At 46.3% G+C, this 17,461-nt stretch overlaps 1 protein-coding gene across 4 annotated transcripts in view; it reads left to right on the top strand.

Annotated features, from left to right (window-relative positions):
- LOC147092586 (NACHT, LRR and PYD domains-containing protein 3-like) overlaps nt 1-17,461 on the top strand; it is a 164,254-nt gene that overhangs the window by 110,356 nt on the left and 36,437 nt on the right. For 3 of the 4 annotated variants that reach the window (XM_085975956.1, XM_085975955.1, XM_085975953.1), the window contains exon 1: nt 14,505-14,568. The exons of the other annotated variant lie outside the window; for it this stretch is intronic. In XM_085975956.1, the coding sequence (XP_085832082.1) occupies nt 14,505-14,568 (64 nt within the window). Of the gene's footprint in view, nt 1-14,504; nt 14,569-17,461 lie in introns of those variants that run through there. 4 annotated transcript variants of the gene reach the window in all.

Raw genomic sequence — 17,461 nt, 5'->3', positions numbered from 1 at the left:
GCCTCCGTAATACCAATTAAATCATATCCGTTTACATCTATTTGCACAGCTAATTCATCCACCTTATTACGAATGCTCCTTGCATTAAGACACAAAGCTGTCAGGCTTGTTTTTTAGCACTCTTCGTCATTTCAGAATTATTATTTACTGTAGCCCTGTTTGATTAACACTCTTGATTTCTCTGCCTTCCACTTTTGCTTTTCTCCTTCCTGTCTTTTGTTTGTATCCTTGCTTCCCTTTCCTCTGTCTCCCTGCACAGGTTCCCAACACCCGGCCATTTTAGTTTAAACCCTCCCCAACAGTACTAGCAAACACTCCCCCTAGCATATCTGTCCTGGTCCCGCCCAGGAGCAAACCATCCAGTTTGTACTGGTCGCAAATCCCCCAGAACTTGTTCCAATGTCCCAGGAATTTGAATCCCTTCCCCTTGCACCATTCTTCTAGCCACGTATTCACCTGAAACATCCTTCTATTTCTACTCTGACTAGCACGTGGCACTGGTAGCAATCCTGAGGTTACTACCTTTGAGGTCCTATTTTTAAATTTACCTCCAAACCCCCTATATTCAGCTTTTAGGATCTCATCCCTTTTTTACCTTTATCGTTGGTACCTATATGCACCACGATAACTGGTTGTTCACCCTCCCCCTACAGAATGCCCTGCAGCCGCCCCAAGGCATCCTTGACGCTTGCAGCAGGGAGGCAGCATACCATCCTGGAGTCTCATTTGCGGCTGCAGAAACGCCTATCTATTCCCCTTGCAATAGAATCCCCTATCACTGTAGCTCTCCCACTCTTTTTCCTCCCGTCCGGTGCAGCAGAGCCACCCATGGTGCCAGGAAGTTGGTTGCTGCTGCTTTCCCCCGACAAGCCATCTCCATCAACAATATCCAAAGTGGTATATCTGTTTGAGAGCGGTGTGGCCACAGGAGATCCCTGCACTACATGGCTGTGCCTGCTACTCTGCCTGGTGGTCACCCATTCCCTTCCTGCCTGTGCAGCCTTTACCTGCGGTGTGGCCAACTCCAGTCTGTATCCATTCGCAGCTCCAGCGCCGCAATGCGGTCTTCCAGCAGCTGCAGCTGGATACACTTCCCGCACACATGTTCGTCAGGGACACAGGAAGCGTCTCTGATTTCCCACATAGCGCAGGAGGTGCATACCATGGGGCCGAGCTTTAATTATTTTCAATTAAATTAAATCAAATCAATACCACTAATTACACTACAATTAAATGATATACTCAAGGGCCTTTCGTTACGAGCACTCCCCGATACACAACAGAGACCGTAGAAACTATAACCACAAAAATGTAATACCTTCTAAATTTTATAAACGATTAATCTTAACTGTCAAACTATAGAGTAGTATACATACTCACCTGGCCCTACTCACCCAATCAGCTGCTTCCTCTATCATCATATCATAAGATTTAGATTAGTAATGGAGAGGAGCAAGGAACAATCTAAGTGGAACTTCTAAACTGGAATAAGGCTAACTTCAATGGGATGCAAAAGAATCTTGGCAGGTACAATTTAACCAAAGACTGACAGGAAAATACTTTAACGGAACAATGGTTGATCTTTAAGGAGGAGATGTTCCAAGTACAGCCTAGGTACATTCCAACAAGAGGGAAGGATAATGTAACCAAAGCAAGGGCTCCTTGGATGACGAGGGAGATAGAGAAGATGATGAAACAAAAAAAGAGTGTGTATGATGCATGTCAGGTGAATTATTCAAGGGTGAACCAGACCAAGTACAATAAGTTGAGAGTGGATGTGAAGATGAACATAAGATTGGCAAAGAGAGAATATGAGAGTAGAATGGTGGTTAACATGAAAGGGAACCCGAAAATCTTCTACTAGCATGTAAACAGTAAGTGCGAAGTAAGAGGCAGAGTGAGGCCTATTAGAGATATTGAAGGTGATATATGCTTAGAGGCGCAGGGCAAGGCTGGAATACTCAATGGGTACATTGTATCGGTGTTCACTAAGGAGGTGGATGCTGACTAAATATCGGTCGGAATAGAAAAGGTAGAAGTAATGGAACAGGTGAAAAATTGATAGACAGGATGTACTAGAATGTCTGGGTATGCTTAGAGTGGAAAAGCCGCCTGGTCCAGATGGCTTGCATTCCAGGTTGCTAATGGAATTGGGGGACGAGATAGTGGAAGGGTTTGCCATAAATTTCCAATCTTACATAAATGCAGGGGAAGTGCCTGAGGATTGGATAGTGGCATGTATGACTCCATTGTTCAAGAAAGTGTGTAACGAAAATCCTAGTAACAAAAGACTGGTCAGTTTAACATCAGTGGTGGGTAAATTTTGGAAACAATAATGAAGGAAAAAATAAACGGACACTTGGTGAGGTTTAAGCTAATTAAGGAGAACCAACACGGATTTGTAAAAGGCAGTTTGTGTTTGACAAATCTAATTCAATTTTTTGATGAAGTAAGAGTGAATTGATGAAGGGGATGCAATGGAAGTTGTCTACATGCATTTTCGGAAGGCTTTGACAAGTACCACATAGAAGACAGGTTAAAATTTGAGGTTCATGGAATAGGTTGGTTAGTGCTAGCTTGGATAAGGAATTGGTTTAAGGAGGTAAAACAGCGAGTTGTGGTAAATGGCTATTGTTCAGACTGGAGGATGGTAGACAATGGTGTTCCCCAAGGGTCAGTGCTCGGGCCATTGCTTTATTTGATACATATAAATGACCTGGATATTGGAATACGGAGAAGAATTTGTTATTTGCCGATGACTACAAACGTGGGGGTGTTGCAAACAGTGATGATGATACCAACTGACGGCAGCGGGATAAAGAAGGGCTAGCAGCATGGACAGGGAAGTGGCAGATGGAATTTAATACAGAGAAGTGTGAGGTGATGCATTTTGTCAGAAGGAACAGGGAAAGGCAATATGCACTTAATGACACAGTTTCAAAGAGTTTGCAGGGACAGAGGGACCTGGGAGTTAATGTGCATCGTTCCCTGAAGTTGGCAGGACATATTGAGAGAGTGGTTAGTAAAGCACATGGGATCTCGGGCTTCTTAAACAGAGCTATTGAGTACAAAATTAGAGAAGTTATGCAGAACTTTTACAAAGTGCTGGTTAGGTCACAACTGGAGTATTTCTCCCAGTTCTGGTGGTCACAGTTTCGGAAGAATGTGACGGCCCTTAAGAGGGTGCAGAGGAGATTTTACAGAATGGTTCAGGGGAGGGGGGAGCTTAGGTACAAGGACAGGTTGCAGAAGTTGGATTGTTCTCATTAGAGCAAAGGATGTTGAGTGGTGATTTGATAGAGGTGTACAAGTTTATGACAGGTTTGGACAGGATAGATGGGAAAAGGCTGTTCCCACTAGTTGATGGTACAATGACTAGGGGACACAGATTTAAGCTTTGGCCAAGAGATACAGGGGGGATGTGAGGAAAAACTTTTTTGTGCAGCGAGAGGTGATGACCTGGGATTCGCTGCTGATGGAAGTGGTGGAAGCGGAGACACTCAATGTTTTCAAGGGGAGACTGGATATACACTTGAGGGAAATAAAGTTACAGAGCTACGTGGATAGAGGGGGCATGGGACTGATTGCATTACTCTACGGAAAGCCGCCGCCGACTCTATGGGCCGAATGGCCTCCTACATTGCCATTATGAAACTATTAATCTATGACTATATGTCTCTATGTCACCACCCACAGTGATCCGAGGTAACATTCCCAACTATATATTGTGTTTGTGGATAGATATAATATTCATAAAATTCCGTAATTTAATGTTAACATTTAACTAAACAAAATTAAGAAACACAAATCTGTCAATAAAAAAATTTATAACGCTGCTGCACTGCAAAATCGAGAACAGAACCATTACATTCATCAATAATCACTGCCACTGCAAGATTCCCTGCAAAATATACTCTAACTCAGGAATAATGCTGGATTTGTCCTGCACTGTGTGAGGAAATTGGTGGTATTGACCCACACGCACCTGGCAGGATCCCAAAACAAAGTGAAAACCCCATACACACCTGGCAGGATCCTGATACACTGTGAAACACCAAACACACCTGACAGAATCCTTATGCTCTGTAAAATCCCATACACACCTGCCAGGATTCTGATACACTGAGGAACATCATACACTCCTGACAGGATCCTGATACACTGTGAAACCCCATAAACACCTGGCAGGATACTGATACACTGTGAATCCCATACACACCTGGCAGGATCCTGATTCACTGTGAAACCCCATACACACCTGGCAGAATCCTTATACTCTCTAAAAACCCATAGACACCTGGAAGGATCCTGATACACTGTGAAATCCCATACACACCTGGCAGCATCAAGATAAGCTGTGAAAACCTATAAACATCTGGCAGGATCCAGATACACTGTGAAATTACATACAAACCAGGCAGGATCCTGATACACTGTGAAAACCCTTACACACCAGGCAGGATCCTGATACACTGCGATACCCCATACACAGCAGGCAGGATAATGATACTCTGTGAAATCTCACACACAACTGTCAGGACCACGATACACTGGGAAAACCTATACGCACCTGGCAGGATCCTGATACACTGTGAAACCTCATACACAGCTGGCAGGATCCTGATACACTGAGAAACCCCATACACACCTGACAGAATCCGTATGCTCTGTAAAAACCCATACACACCTGGAAAGATTCTGAAACACTGAGAAACGTCATACACACCTGGCAGGATACTGATACACTGTGAAATCCCATACACACCTGGCAGGATCCTGATATTCTGTGAAAGCCCATACACACCAGGAAGGACGCTGATACACTGTGAAACCCCATACACACCAGGCATGATACTGATACACTGAGAAACCATATACACACCAGGCAGGGTACTGATACACTTGAAATCTCATACACACCTGGCAGGACCCTGATACACCGTGAAACCCCATACACACCAGGCAGAATATTGATACACTGTGAAATCTCATACACATCTGTCAGGATCATGATACACTGTGAAGTCCCATACACACGAGGCAGGATCCTGATACTCTGTGAAAGCCCATAAACACCAGGCAGGATCCTGATACACTGTGAAACCCCATACACACCAGGCAGGATACTGATACACTGTGAAATCTCATACACAACTGTCAGGATCATGATACACTGTGAAAACCTATACACACCTGGCAGGATCCAGATAAACTGTGAAACCTCATACACACCTGGCAGGATCTTGATACACTGTGAAACCCGATATACACCTGGCAGGTTCCTGATAAACTGTGAAACCCCATAGACAATTGGCAGGCTCCAGATACACTGTGAAAACCCATACACACCTGGAAGGATCCTGATGCATTGTGAAACCCCATAGACACCTGGCAGGATCCTGAAACACTGCGAAACCTCATACAAACCTGGCAGGATCCTGACACACTGAGAAACCTGATACACTCCTGGCAGGATACTGATACATTGTGAAATCCCATACACAACTGGCAGGATCGTGATACACTGTGAATCTGGAATCTCCCACCAGGGGCAATCACTCTCCGTACCTGCACTATCGGCCCTCCTATCATTTGAAATGCCGCAATTAACCGCACTGTTCATTTAAAAGTGAATTTACTGAGATGGACTTGTTCATATGAATGTTTCGTTATAATATAAAGCTTCCAGCTTAAACTACCGATAGAAATTAATAAGCAATTAAGGGAAAATGTGTGGTGGGTTTATTCACAGAAAGACAAATATTGGGGGATGTTTGGGGCCGCCTCTTCAGGCTGTGCATCTGGCCGGAGTGAATCCTTAATCCTGGCTAAAAACAGGAGAAATTAGAAAGATTAATATATCGCAATCCTCTCCATGGAATTATGACCAGAATGCGTCCTCAAACAGTTTCTCTCTTCAGTAACTTCCATCCCGGGGTGGGGACATCTTTTACTGTCTGAAAACCACCCTGAAAATGAGGAGAATCCAACCGTGATATCGACTGCAGCACAGGAATGGTCCTTTCTGTGTCTAACAATGTCACAGGTGTATCGGCTGCAGATTCACAATGATAAATGTAAATGTGGGAAGTCAGTGCTCATTCCCCCAGTAGCTGGGGAAATTGATGCTCAGGGATAGTTTAATTCGGCGGTTAAATGGTTAATGTGCTCACGTACAGAAACAGCCTCCTCTCAGCTCACTGACAAGACACTGGCTCTGGGACCCGAAGATCAAATCCGAAACATCAGGAAATCGATGGGAATTTTAGCAAACGATATCCCAGATGGAAATGTAACAATTTATTTCTAAACATGTATCGATTTTATTGAACTCCCCAGGAACAAGAAGAAATGCAATTTTATGACTAACTTTGTTCACGAAGTGGCAGCGAATTGTCAAAGGGCTTCGATTTGATTTGATTATACTGGCCGCTCCCTGTTCTGAAGCGAATGAGGAATGTTTGAGTTGAAATCCAACCTCATGGCGGGCAGCAGTTTTCACACAGAGGGCGGGGCTCTGAATCTCAGAACAAGGATCAGATCAAATTCACAATTTGTGACTTGCTCAAATCAATCAAGGAATTTCTACCTGATTGGTTGTAATGAAGTAACAAGGGTATAACTCGCAAAATCTGCACGGAAATAGAGACAAATAATTCTTGCGGGATCAAGGTAAGGTTAATGTAGCTTCTAAGCTTCATTTTTGTGTTTTATTCTTCGATTTCTCCCTTTACCTTCCTCTCTATAGCTTAGTTCACGCGGTCTGATATGTCCCCCAGCTCCGGGGTTGCAGCTATTCTGTGAGTGTGGCTCAGACTGTGACTGAGGGCAGTCCATTTTACATCAAGGATTTCAGGGTTAATCCCACTCCTGGTCTCCACCAGTCTCCCCACAGACACATTTTAAAGCAGTTGGGGGACAGAAAGCAGGAACACGAACTCTGGGGTTTTAATCCAGCCAAGTGCAGCGGCGCCTCCTTCCCATTAAAATTTGCAGTTCCGTATACAGGGCTGCGAACCTGGTCCTTGGAAGTCAGTGTGGACTTTTACTCACTGAACCGTTTGGTATCCTGCACAGTTTTATCTAACTGATCAAAGGCGGGACCAGCCTTTCAGACCCAACACGCAGTTCAGCTCAGTAAAGGGTTAACACATTCGCACTGGCCGATTATCGCTCACTGCGGAGCACCTGGAAAATCAGCCTCTGATTACCTGAGGCCGGACTGAAAACGATCCCGTCATTCGATCGGAACAGTTTCGGAGATAAAACTACTCCCCGATTAACTGTAATAATGAAATGCTGTTTTACCGAGAAATCATTGTTTAACTCAGTCAGCAACGCATGTGAATTAGGTGAGAGAATGGAGCAGGGACTTGTCTTTTTGCTGAAATAAGTTCATGTTAATGAGGCGGTCATTGTCAAACTGGAGGAAATATCAGACAGACTAATCCCTTTAGAGAGAAACAAACTTCGGGAATGTTTTAGATGCAAATCGGTTTCAGGCTGAAACCACCTTTCACAAAGACAGGAGGAAACCAATTTATGATCTTCATATTAAAATAATTACTCCAATTACCATAAGGTGGGAAGGCCCCGGGACTTTTAGCAAATCTTTGTTTTACTGAACTTCCCTGGAAGAAGATATGAAGTAAATTTTATAACCAACATTGTTCACAGGTGAGGTGGCAGAGAATTGTCAAACCGGTTGGATTTGATTTGACCAGAAAGGCCGCTCCCTGTTCCGAAGCGAATCAGGAATGTTTGAGTTGAAATCCACCCTGAGGGCTGGCAGCAGCTTTCACACAGAGGGCGGTACTCTGAATCTCACAGAACAAGGAGCAGATCAAATTCACAATTTGTGACTTGCTCAAATCAAACAAGGAACATTAACCTGATTGGTTGTAGAGAAATGACAAGATTAAAACTCGCAAAATCTACACGGAAATAGAGAGAAAGAAAATCATTGCGGGATCAAGGTAAGGTTAATGTAGCTTCTGAACTTCATTTGTGTTTTATTCTTCCATTTCTCCCTTTACTCTTCATCTCTAAAGCCTATTTCCAGCGGTATATGCTGAAACCCCTTAGAGACCTGGCAGGATTCTGATACACCGTGAAACTCCATACACACCTGGCAGGATCGCGATACACTGTGAAACCGCATACACACCTGGCAGGATCCTGATACACTGTGAAACCCCATACATACCTAGAAGGATCCTGATACACAGTGATATCCCATAAACACCTGGCAGGATCCTGGTACAGTGTGTAACCCCATACACACCTGGCAGTATCCTGATCAGTGGGGTGTGTGGCAGGGTAACTGGGTTGTGGGGCTGTGTCAGTGGGGTGCTGTGCTGGCTCAGTCGGGTGTGGGGCAGGGTAAGTAGGGTGTTGGGCTGTGTCAGTGGGGTGCGGGGCTGGCTAGGTGGGGTGGGGGGCTGGGTCAGTGGGTTGTTAGGCTGTATCAGTGGATTGTGTGGCTGGAACAGTGGTGTGTGTGGCTGTCAAAGTTGTGTGTGGGTCTGGGTCAGTGGGGTGCATGACTTGGTCAGTCGGGTGCGGGGCTGGGTCAGTGGGGAGCAGGGCTTTTTCAGTTGGGGTGGGGCTGTGTCTGTGGGTTGTGGGGCTTGATCAGTTGGGGTCGGGCTGGGTCTGTGGGTTGTGGGGCTTGGTCAGTGTAGTGTGAGGCTGGGTCAATGCGGTGTGGGGCTGGGCCAGTGGGGTGTGGGGCTGGGCCAGTACGGTGTGAGGCTGGGTCAGATAGGTGTGGGGTTGATCAGTGGGTTGCGTGACTGGGACAGTAGTGTGCCGGGCTGTGTCAGTGGGATTTGGGACTGTCAGTGGGGTGTGGGCCTGGGTCAGTGGAGTGTGTGGCTGGTTCAGTGGAGTGTGGAGTTGGGTCAGTTGTGAGTGAGGCTGTGACAGTGGGGTTTGGTATTGGGTCAGTGGGGTGTGGGGCTGGGTCAGTGTAGTGTGGAGATGGGTCAGTGGGTTGTGGGGCTGAGTCAGTGGGGTGCGGGCTTATTCAGTGGGGTGTGGTGCTGTGTCAGTGGTGTGTGGGGCTGTGTCAGTGGTGTGTGAGGCTTGATTAGTAGGATGGGGGACTGGGTCAGTGGAGTGTTGTGCTGGGTCAGTTGGGTGTGGGGCTGGATCAGTGGCATATGGGGCCTAGTCAGAGGGGTGTTGGACTGGGCTAGTGGGGTGTGGGTCTGGGTCAGTGAGGTGTGATACTGTGTCAGTGGTGTGTGGGGCTGAGTCAGTGGAGTGTGGGGCTGGGTCAGTACGATGTGAGTCTGGGTCAGTGGAGTGAGGAGCTGTGTCAGTGGGGTGTGTTGCTGGGTCAGTGCGGTGTGAGTCTGGGTCAGTGGGGTGTGGGGCTGGGTCAGTATGATTTGTGGCTTGGTCAGTGTGGTGTGGGGCTGTGTCAGTGGTGTGCAGTGCTGGGTCAGTGGGGTGTGGGGTGGGTCAGTTGGGAGTGGGAATGGGTCAGTGATTTGTGGGGCTCGGTCAGTGGGTTGTTGGGCTGGGTCAGTGGGGAGTGGTGCTGGGTCAGTGGGGTGCGGTTGTGGGGCTGGGTCAGTGGGGTGCGGTTGTGGGTCTGGGTCAGTGGGGTGCGGTTGTGGGACTCGGTCAGTGGTTTGCTGGGCTGGGTGAGTGGGTTGTGGGGCTGGGTCAGTGGGGTGTGTGGCTCGGTCAGTTGGGAGTGGGGATGGGTCAGTGGGTTTTGGGGCTGGATCAGTGGGGTGTGGGTCTGGTTCAGAGGGGTGCAGAACTGGGCTAGTCGGGTGTGGGTCTGGGTCAGTGGGGTGTGGGGCTGGCTAGTTGGGGTATGGGGCTGGGTCAGTTGGTGTGGGGCTGGTCAGTCTGGTGTCAGTGTCAGTCTGGGTCAGGGAGGTGTCGGAGTATGGCTGGATCAGTGGGGTTTCTGTGAGGGGTTGGTGCAAAGGTGTGTGACGCTTGGTCAGTGGGCAGGGGGTTGTGTCAGTAGGTTTGGGGCTGAGTCATTAGAGTTTGGGACTGGGTGAGTGGAGTGCAGGTGTGGTGCTGGTTAAGTCTGGAATCGGTGTGTGGCTGTTTCAGTGGGGTGTTGATGTGGGGCACGGTTAGAGGGGTCTGGGGCTGGGTCATTGGGCTGTGGAGCTGGCTCAATGGTGCATGAATTTGGGGCTGAATGAGTGGGGTGTGTGGTAGGGTCTGTGAGTTGTCAGTGCTGGGCTGGGTCAGTGGTGTGTGGGACAGGTAAGTGGGATCCGAGTGTACTGTTGGATGAGTGGGATCTTGGTCTGAGTCAGTGTCGTGTAAATGTGCGGCTGGGTCAGTTAGGTGTTGGGGCTTTTCAGTAGATTGTGGCGCTTGGTCAGTGGTGTTTGGGGATGGGTGAGTGGAATCTGGGGCTGGGATAGTGGGGTATGGGCCTTGGTCAATGGAGTGTGGGGCTGTGTCAGTGGGGTGCGGCTGTGGGGCTGGGGTATTTGGGTGTGGGGCTAGGTCAGTGGGTGTGGGTCTTTGTCATTTGTGTAAGGGAGTAGGTCTGAGATAGTGAGGTGTGGTGGTGGGTCAGTGGGGTGTGGGGCTGGGTCCGTGGGGTGTGGGGCTGGGTCCGTGGGGTGCGTGTCTGTGCCAGTGGGTTGGCAGGCTCGGTGATTGGAGTGCAAGGCTGCCTCCGTGGAGTGTCAAAGTGCATCAAAGTCCTGCTCAGCGATCATCCCTGTCCTTATATATGTAAATTGAATCCCGGTCCCCCAGCATATACAATTTATTATTGCTATCGTTGTTTAAATCCCTTCATGGTCATGTCCCTTCCTGTCTCTGCAAGCTCCTCCAAACCTACAATCCCCACCACCAAAATCTCTCTATTCCAGTGACTCTGGCCTCTTGTGGCATTTCACCCTCTCCTCCCCCCATCTATAGGTTGTGCTTTCTGCTGTCCCGGCTCAATGCTCATCAATTCCCCACCTAAACCTCCCCAGCTCGCTCCTCCTTTAGAACCCTCTGAAACTCACTGCTGTGACCAACATTCTGACCACGCCTCCTTCTACCCCCTTTAGCCTGAGCCCATCGCTTGTCGTATGTGGCTTCTGTGAAGCACCTTGCGATGTATTTCGATGGAAATGCAAGTTGTTGTTGCTGTGTATTTATTAAACCAGTGTCAGCGTGTGTGACACAGCAGATAACTGAAACTTACAAGATCTCAAACTTGGTTATAATTTAATGCCGGAGAATAACTTTAACTATAGTTTGTAGAAATTACTGATCCGAGACTGGATCACCTTTACATTTCCACAGTGGGGAAAGGAAAGGACGCTGACTGAGAGTTTCAGTGGATGGACGTGTGTGGACACACACACAGCAAGAAACGTGTAGAGTGGAGAATATTCACTGTAGAACAGCAGGCGAATCTACCACTTATATAATCATGGTCATTTCTGAGATTGAAAAGACCTGAGAAAATACTTCACACATTACCTTACTGAATAAAGTTACATAGAAACATAGAAGATAGGAGCAGGAGTAGGCCATTCTGCTCCTCGAACCTGCTCTGCCTTTCAATGAGATCATGGCTGATCATCCAATTTCAGTACCCTGTCCCGGCCATCGCCCCATATCCCTTGATCCCTTTGGCCTTAAGAAATATATCCAACTCCTTGAATATATTTAATGAATTGGCCTCCACTGCCTTCTGTGGTAGAGAATTCCACAGGTTCACCACTCTCTGGGTGAACAAATTCCTCCTCATCTCTGTCCTAAATGGCTTCCCCCTTATCTTTAGACTGTGATCCCTGGTTCGGGACTCCCCGGCCATCGGGAAAATCCTTCCTGCATTCAGTCTGTTCAGTCCTGTTAGAATTTTATATGTTTCAATGAGATCCCCTCTCATTCATCTAAACTCCAGCGAGTATAAGCCCAATCGACCCAATCTCTCCTCATACGTCATTCCTGCCATCCCAGGTATCAGCCTGGTACAGCTTCACTGCATGGCAAGAACATCCTTCCTCAGATAAGGCGACCAATACTGCACACAACACTCAAGGTGTGGTCTCACCAAGGCCCTGTACAACTGTAGCAAGACATCCTTGCTCCTCCACTCGAATCCTCTCGCTATGAAGGCCAACATACCATTTGCCGTCTTAACCGCCTGCTGCACCTGCATGCTTACCTTCAGCTACTGGTGCACAAGGACACCCAGGTCTCGTTGCACTTCCCCTTCTCCCAGTCTATTACCATTCAGATAACAATCTGCCTTCCTGTTTTTGCCACCAAAGTAGATAACCTCGCATTTATCCACATTATACTGCATCTGCCATGCTTCTGCCCAATCGCCCAACCTGTCTAAATCATACTGGAGATTCTCGGCATCCTCCTCACAGCACACACGCCCACCCAGCTTTGTGTCATCTGCAAACTTGGAGATATTACATCCACTTGCCTCGTCTAGATCATTTATACATATTGTGAATAGCTGGGATCCTAGGACCGATCACTGCGATACCCCACTAGTCACTGCCTGCCACTCAGAAAAAGAGCCGTTTATTACAACTCTTTGCTTCCTGTCTGCCAACCAGTGCTTTATCCAAGTCAGTATCTTGCCCCCAATCCCATGTGCCTTAAATTTACACGTTGATCTCTTATGCGGGACCTTAACGAAAGCCTTCTGAAAGTACAAATACACCATATCAACTGGTTCTCCCTTATCTATTCAACCAGTTACATCCTCAAAAAATTCCAGTAGATTAGTCAAGCACGATTTACCTTTTGTAAATCCATGTTGACTTTATCCAATCCTGTCACTGTTTTCCAAGTGCTCTGCTATTACATCTTTTATAATGGACTCTAGCATTTTCCCCACTACCGATGTCAGGCTTACCAGTCTATAATTCCCCTTTTCTCTCGACCACATTTTTTGAATAGTGGAGTAACATTAGCTACCCTCCAATCCATGCGAACTGTTCCAGAACCTATCGAAATTTGGAAGATGACTAGCAGTGAATCTACTGTTTCTGGGGCCACTTCCTTAAGTACCCTAGGATGTAGATTATCAGACCCTGGGGATTTATCGATCTTCAATCACGTCAATTTCCCTAACACCATTTCCCTACAAATACTGATTTATTTCAGTTCCTCCCTCTCATTAGACCCTACATGATTAACAACATTACACATTAGTGTTAATATTAGTGGAACAGCAGTAAATGTCCTCAGCTCCTACGGTGCTCATTAGTCAGGTGCTGCTACCATGAGAGATATGGGCCCAGAAATATGTAAGTGCCAAGTTCCTGCATGCACTGCGCATGCGCGGGAAATCGGCACTTCCGTTCCTCTGAACGAAGAGGTTCAGAGGTCGAATGCGTGCACGTAAGGCCTGCTTTTTAAAAGGTAAGTGGTGAATTAATTAAAATTACAACATTTTTTCCACAGGTTTATTATTTTTAAGTACTTTAAAGCAAGGTAAGTTTATTTTTAGCACCGTTAGATTATAAAATTATTTTTTTCAAAAATTTAAATCATTGTTTAAAATAGTTATTTCATGTTATTTATAGTTTAGTTAAAAATATGATATTTTTAAAAATTAATTTGAAAGTTTAATGCTATCTTGGGGCCGTAGTATTTATTAATTTTGGCAGCTCTTGCTGTCAGACTTATGAATGGAGCATCCCCTGCTACCATTGGCTCTCCATCGCCCACGTGATCCCAGGAGACACTTCGAACTAACTGCGCCCCTGGGCTACGCAAGCACTGCTTGCCGGCAGCTGGACCAGGCCCCGTTCAGAATTCCACGGGGCCCACAACTCAACACCCGGCATGCATGGTAAGTGCAGGTTGGGGGCTTGCACCCACGGGAAGCCCCCATCCCGAATTTCTGAGCCTGTGGAAATATTCAAATAGAAGCACCAACCTGGACACATCTCCATGAACACACGGAAAATGTCACTGCACGTAAAGACCAGTGGAAGCACACCTATTTCTATATTGTGTATGTGAATAGATCTCATATTGATAAAGTAGCAGCATTTAATATCAAAACTCAAATAAAAATTAATAAATCAAATATGCAAATAAAAAATAGAATACCAGCAGACTGTGTAAAACTGAGTGAAGGGTCATTTAATTCATCAATGAGCACCCCGCTCCATATTTCCCTGCAGAATATTCTCCACCTCAGGAATTAGGCTGGTTTGGCCTGCACTGTGTGAGTAAATCTCACCAATGGGCGCTCCAAGGGCAGAGTCTCGGCCGACGGGAGCCCGTCTGGAACTCGGTTCTGGAGATCACTGGATTTCACTGGCCAGCTGTTTGTGTCACACCTGATGTGGAGAGTTGATCATAACACTCGGGAAAAGCTCGGTCCCAGAGCTAACAGCTGTTATACTGATGGGGGAGGGGGCTTTTGGAATCATGTTTAAAAAGGCAACACTCTCCTTCTGTTTAATATTTCCAACAAACACTCCTATTAATAATATATTTATACAGATAATCATAATCTAGGAACGCCTGCCCCCACCATGGCTGACGGTCCAAACAGGGGAGAAGATCCTATAACTTCAACAAGAATGAAAATTGACACAGGTGAGAACACACTATATTATTTACAATATAATTTCTGACCTGACAAACGGTCCAGATCTCATGCAAAATCCTACAGTTCATACAAGAAGAGGGAACAGGGCAGCGACTGAGTAGAAAGAGGGAAGTTAGTGATCTTCTAGAGTGGAATCACAGTCAGAGGTGGAGGGAGCCTCTGAGTACTGGAATTGTCCAATAGATGGTCGGTATTGTGGGCTGTAAGGTGGATAGAGACAGTGACTCAGAGGTGGGTCTTCCTGAGCAGCAGTGTGACTCCAGCAGCAGGAGGCCACCTCGAGTGGGGCGAGGGTCAGCGGGAACGATAGAGATATCTGTTTCCAGATGGAAGAACATCTTTGAAAGGCTGGGAACGTTTCTGTGAAGGCAAGAAGAGCAGAAAATTGTCACGGTCAAAACCAAAAACACAACGAGAATATATTTTTTTGAAAATACTTTTTGGGATGTGTGTGTCGCTGGCAAGGCCACCATGTATTGCCCACACCAAGTTGCCATTCAATAGGTGATAGTGGGCCACCTTCTTGAATCGATGCAGTCCGTGTGGTGAAGGTGCTCCCACAGTGCTGTTAGGTAGGGAGTTCTTAGGTTTTGATCCAGCGACAATGAAGGAGCGGCGATATATGTCCAAATTAGGATTGTATGTGACTTTAAGGAGAACTTGGAGGCGAAAATGTTCCCACACACCTGGTGCCCTTGTCCTTCTAGTTGGTGGATGTCATGGGTATGGGAGGTGCTATCAAAGATGCCTTGCCGACTTACTGGAGGGCATCCTGTAGACAGCAATCTGCAACCACAGTAAGCCAATGGTGGAGGGAGTCAATGTTTAACCCAATGGATGGGGTGCTGATCAATCATAATGATTTGTCATCGATGGTATTGAGCATGGGGGAGAATTTGGGGAGTCACGAGTTGGGCCACTCGCCAAAGAATATCCAACCCCTGACTTGCTCTAGTAGACAAGGGGGATTGAATAGGTTGGTTCCAGTTCTATTTTGGTTGATGTGGGGGACTTCGTGTTGGCAATATAATTCACTCTCATGCCATATGGCAATGCTATATTTTGTTGGAGATGGCCATTGCCTGACACATGTTTGGCGTGAATATTATTTGCCACATATCAGGCCAAAACTGGATAATATCCACGTACTGCTGCATGCAGTCATGTAACACTTCATCATTGGAGGAATTGTGAATGGAGCCGAACAAACAGCAATCATCCGCGAGCAGCCCCACTTCTAACCTTATGATGGAGTGAAGGTCACTGATGAAGCAGATGGAAATAGTTGAGTCTAGGATGCTGGCCTGGTTTGAAGACTATTTTGAGGGAATTTGAAGCCAGGCAATGGAATGTAAAACATAGCATCAAGGTGGTGATCTCTGGCTGTAGGGTGGGGGCGGGTGGTTAAAAGGGAATTGAGTTCAAGGCCAGCGGATAATATAAAAAGTCAGGGTTTTTGAAAAGTAAAGCAATAAGTCAAGGTTCTATCACTGGAGATGAAGGGGCAATCTAGGTGTGGAGGATTTTGGTCTGAGGAGGTATCAAACATTTCCAATAGTTTCTAAAAAATTATGGTGTTAGTGTGAGAAGGTGGACTAGAGGAGGATGTGGGATCCTAGTTAGAGTTAAATGTAGAGACGTATTTGGAGCTGAAAAAATAGTCAAGGTGGGTAAGTGGCTGGGCCCAGAGATAACACACTACAGGATGTTAAATCAAATCACAAAAGAGGGAAGACAGATTCTCCACAATTGTTCAATCTGTTTTAGATAAAAACAATACACTGGAGCACTGAAGGAGCCCAAGTAACGTCTCCGTTCAACAGTGGAGGAGAGAGGATAAATCGGGTAACTAGAACAGTTAGTCTACGGCAGTTATGGGCAGAATGCTCGAGTCCGGCATTTTCGGTTGCATTAGTGAATGCTGAGATACAGGGTATGATCACAGGAGGCGGGAATGGGATAAGTGTAAGCAAGATGTATTTGACAAATTTGCACGCTAATATAAAGAATGGACTCTATCAATCGATGAGATGCAGCACCTGCAGTGTATATGGGTTTTCAGAAGTTGTTTCACGGAGATTTCAGCTGTTTGGTATAAGAGGCAATGTAGCAGCTTGGAAAAAAAGTGGATATTGGGCCAGTAATTCCGGTCGCAATGTGTGAGTACGGACGGTGTACTCATGCGTGGGCCCATTGGCAGTGCAAGATTTCAGCATGCACAGCGCATGCGCGGGAAAGCGACATTTCCTCCAAGGCGTTCAGAGGTCCAATGCGTGCGTGCAGGACTCTGCGCGCACGCGTTGAACTTCCTTCTTTTTGACAGGTTTGCACGTGTGCGAGGGTCTTTTTTAGACATATAAAAAGGAGGCGTAAGGACTTGATTCTTTAAGGTAAGTGGCCTATTATTTAAAATTAGAACATTTTTCCACAGCTTTATTGTTTTTAAGGACTTTACAGTAAGGTAAGTTTATATTCAGACCCGATTTCTTAAAAAATTATTTTTTTCAAAAATTTGATTAATTGATTAAAATAGTTTTTTAAAGTTATTTATAGTTTATTTAATTATTGGGATGTTTTTTTAAATTTTATTTGAAGTTAAACTAGTCTTTTGTGTGCCCGTACTTTTCATGAGTTTGACAGTTCTTACTATCAAACTCATGAATGAAGTTTCCCCTCCCCTGATTGGCTGCACAGTGCTCACCTGATCCCCGCCAGCACATCGCACTAACTACGCCGCTGGATCAGGCAAGCACAGCGAGCTGACACCTGAACCGGGCCAGTGACAGGAATTCCAAGCAGGCCCAGGCTTCAGATGTTGGCGCGCCAGGTGAGTGCACATGGGGGCTTGCACACGCGGCAAGCCCCCGATCCTAATTTCTG

The sequence above is a fragment of the Somniosus microcephalus genome, unplaced genomic scaffold, assembly GCF_052327205.1.
Source record: "Somniosus microcephalus isolate GS21.2 unplaced genomic scaffold, FLI_Smic_1.0 unresolved_chr2, whole genome shotgun sequence".
Classification (NCBI taxonomy): domain Eukaryota; kingdom Metazoa; phylum Chordata; class Chondrichthyes; order Squaliformes; family Somniosidae; genus Somniosus; species Somniosus microcephalus.
This window is presented reverse-complemented; position numbering and strand designations above follow the sequence as displayed.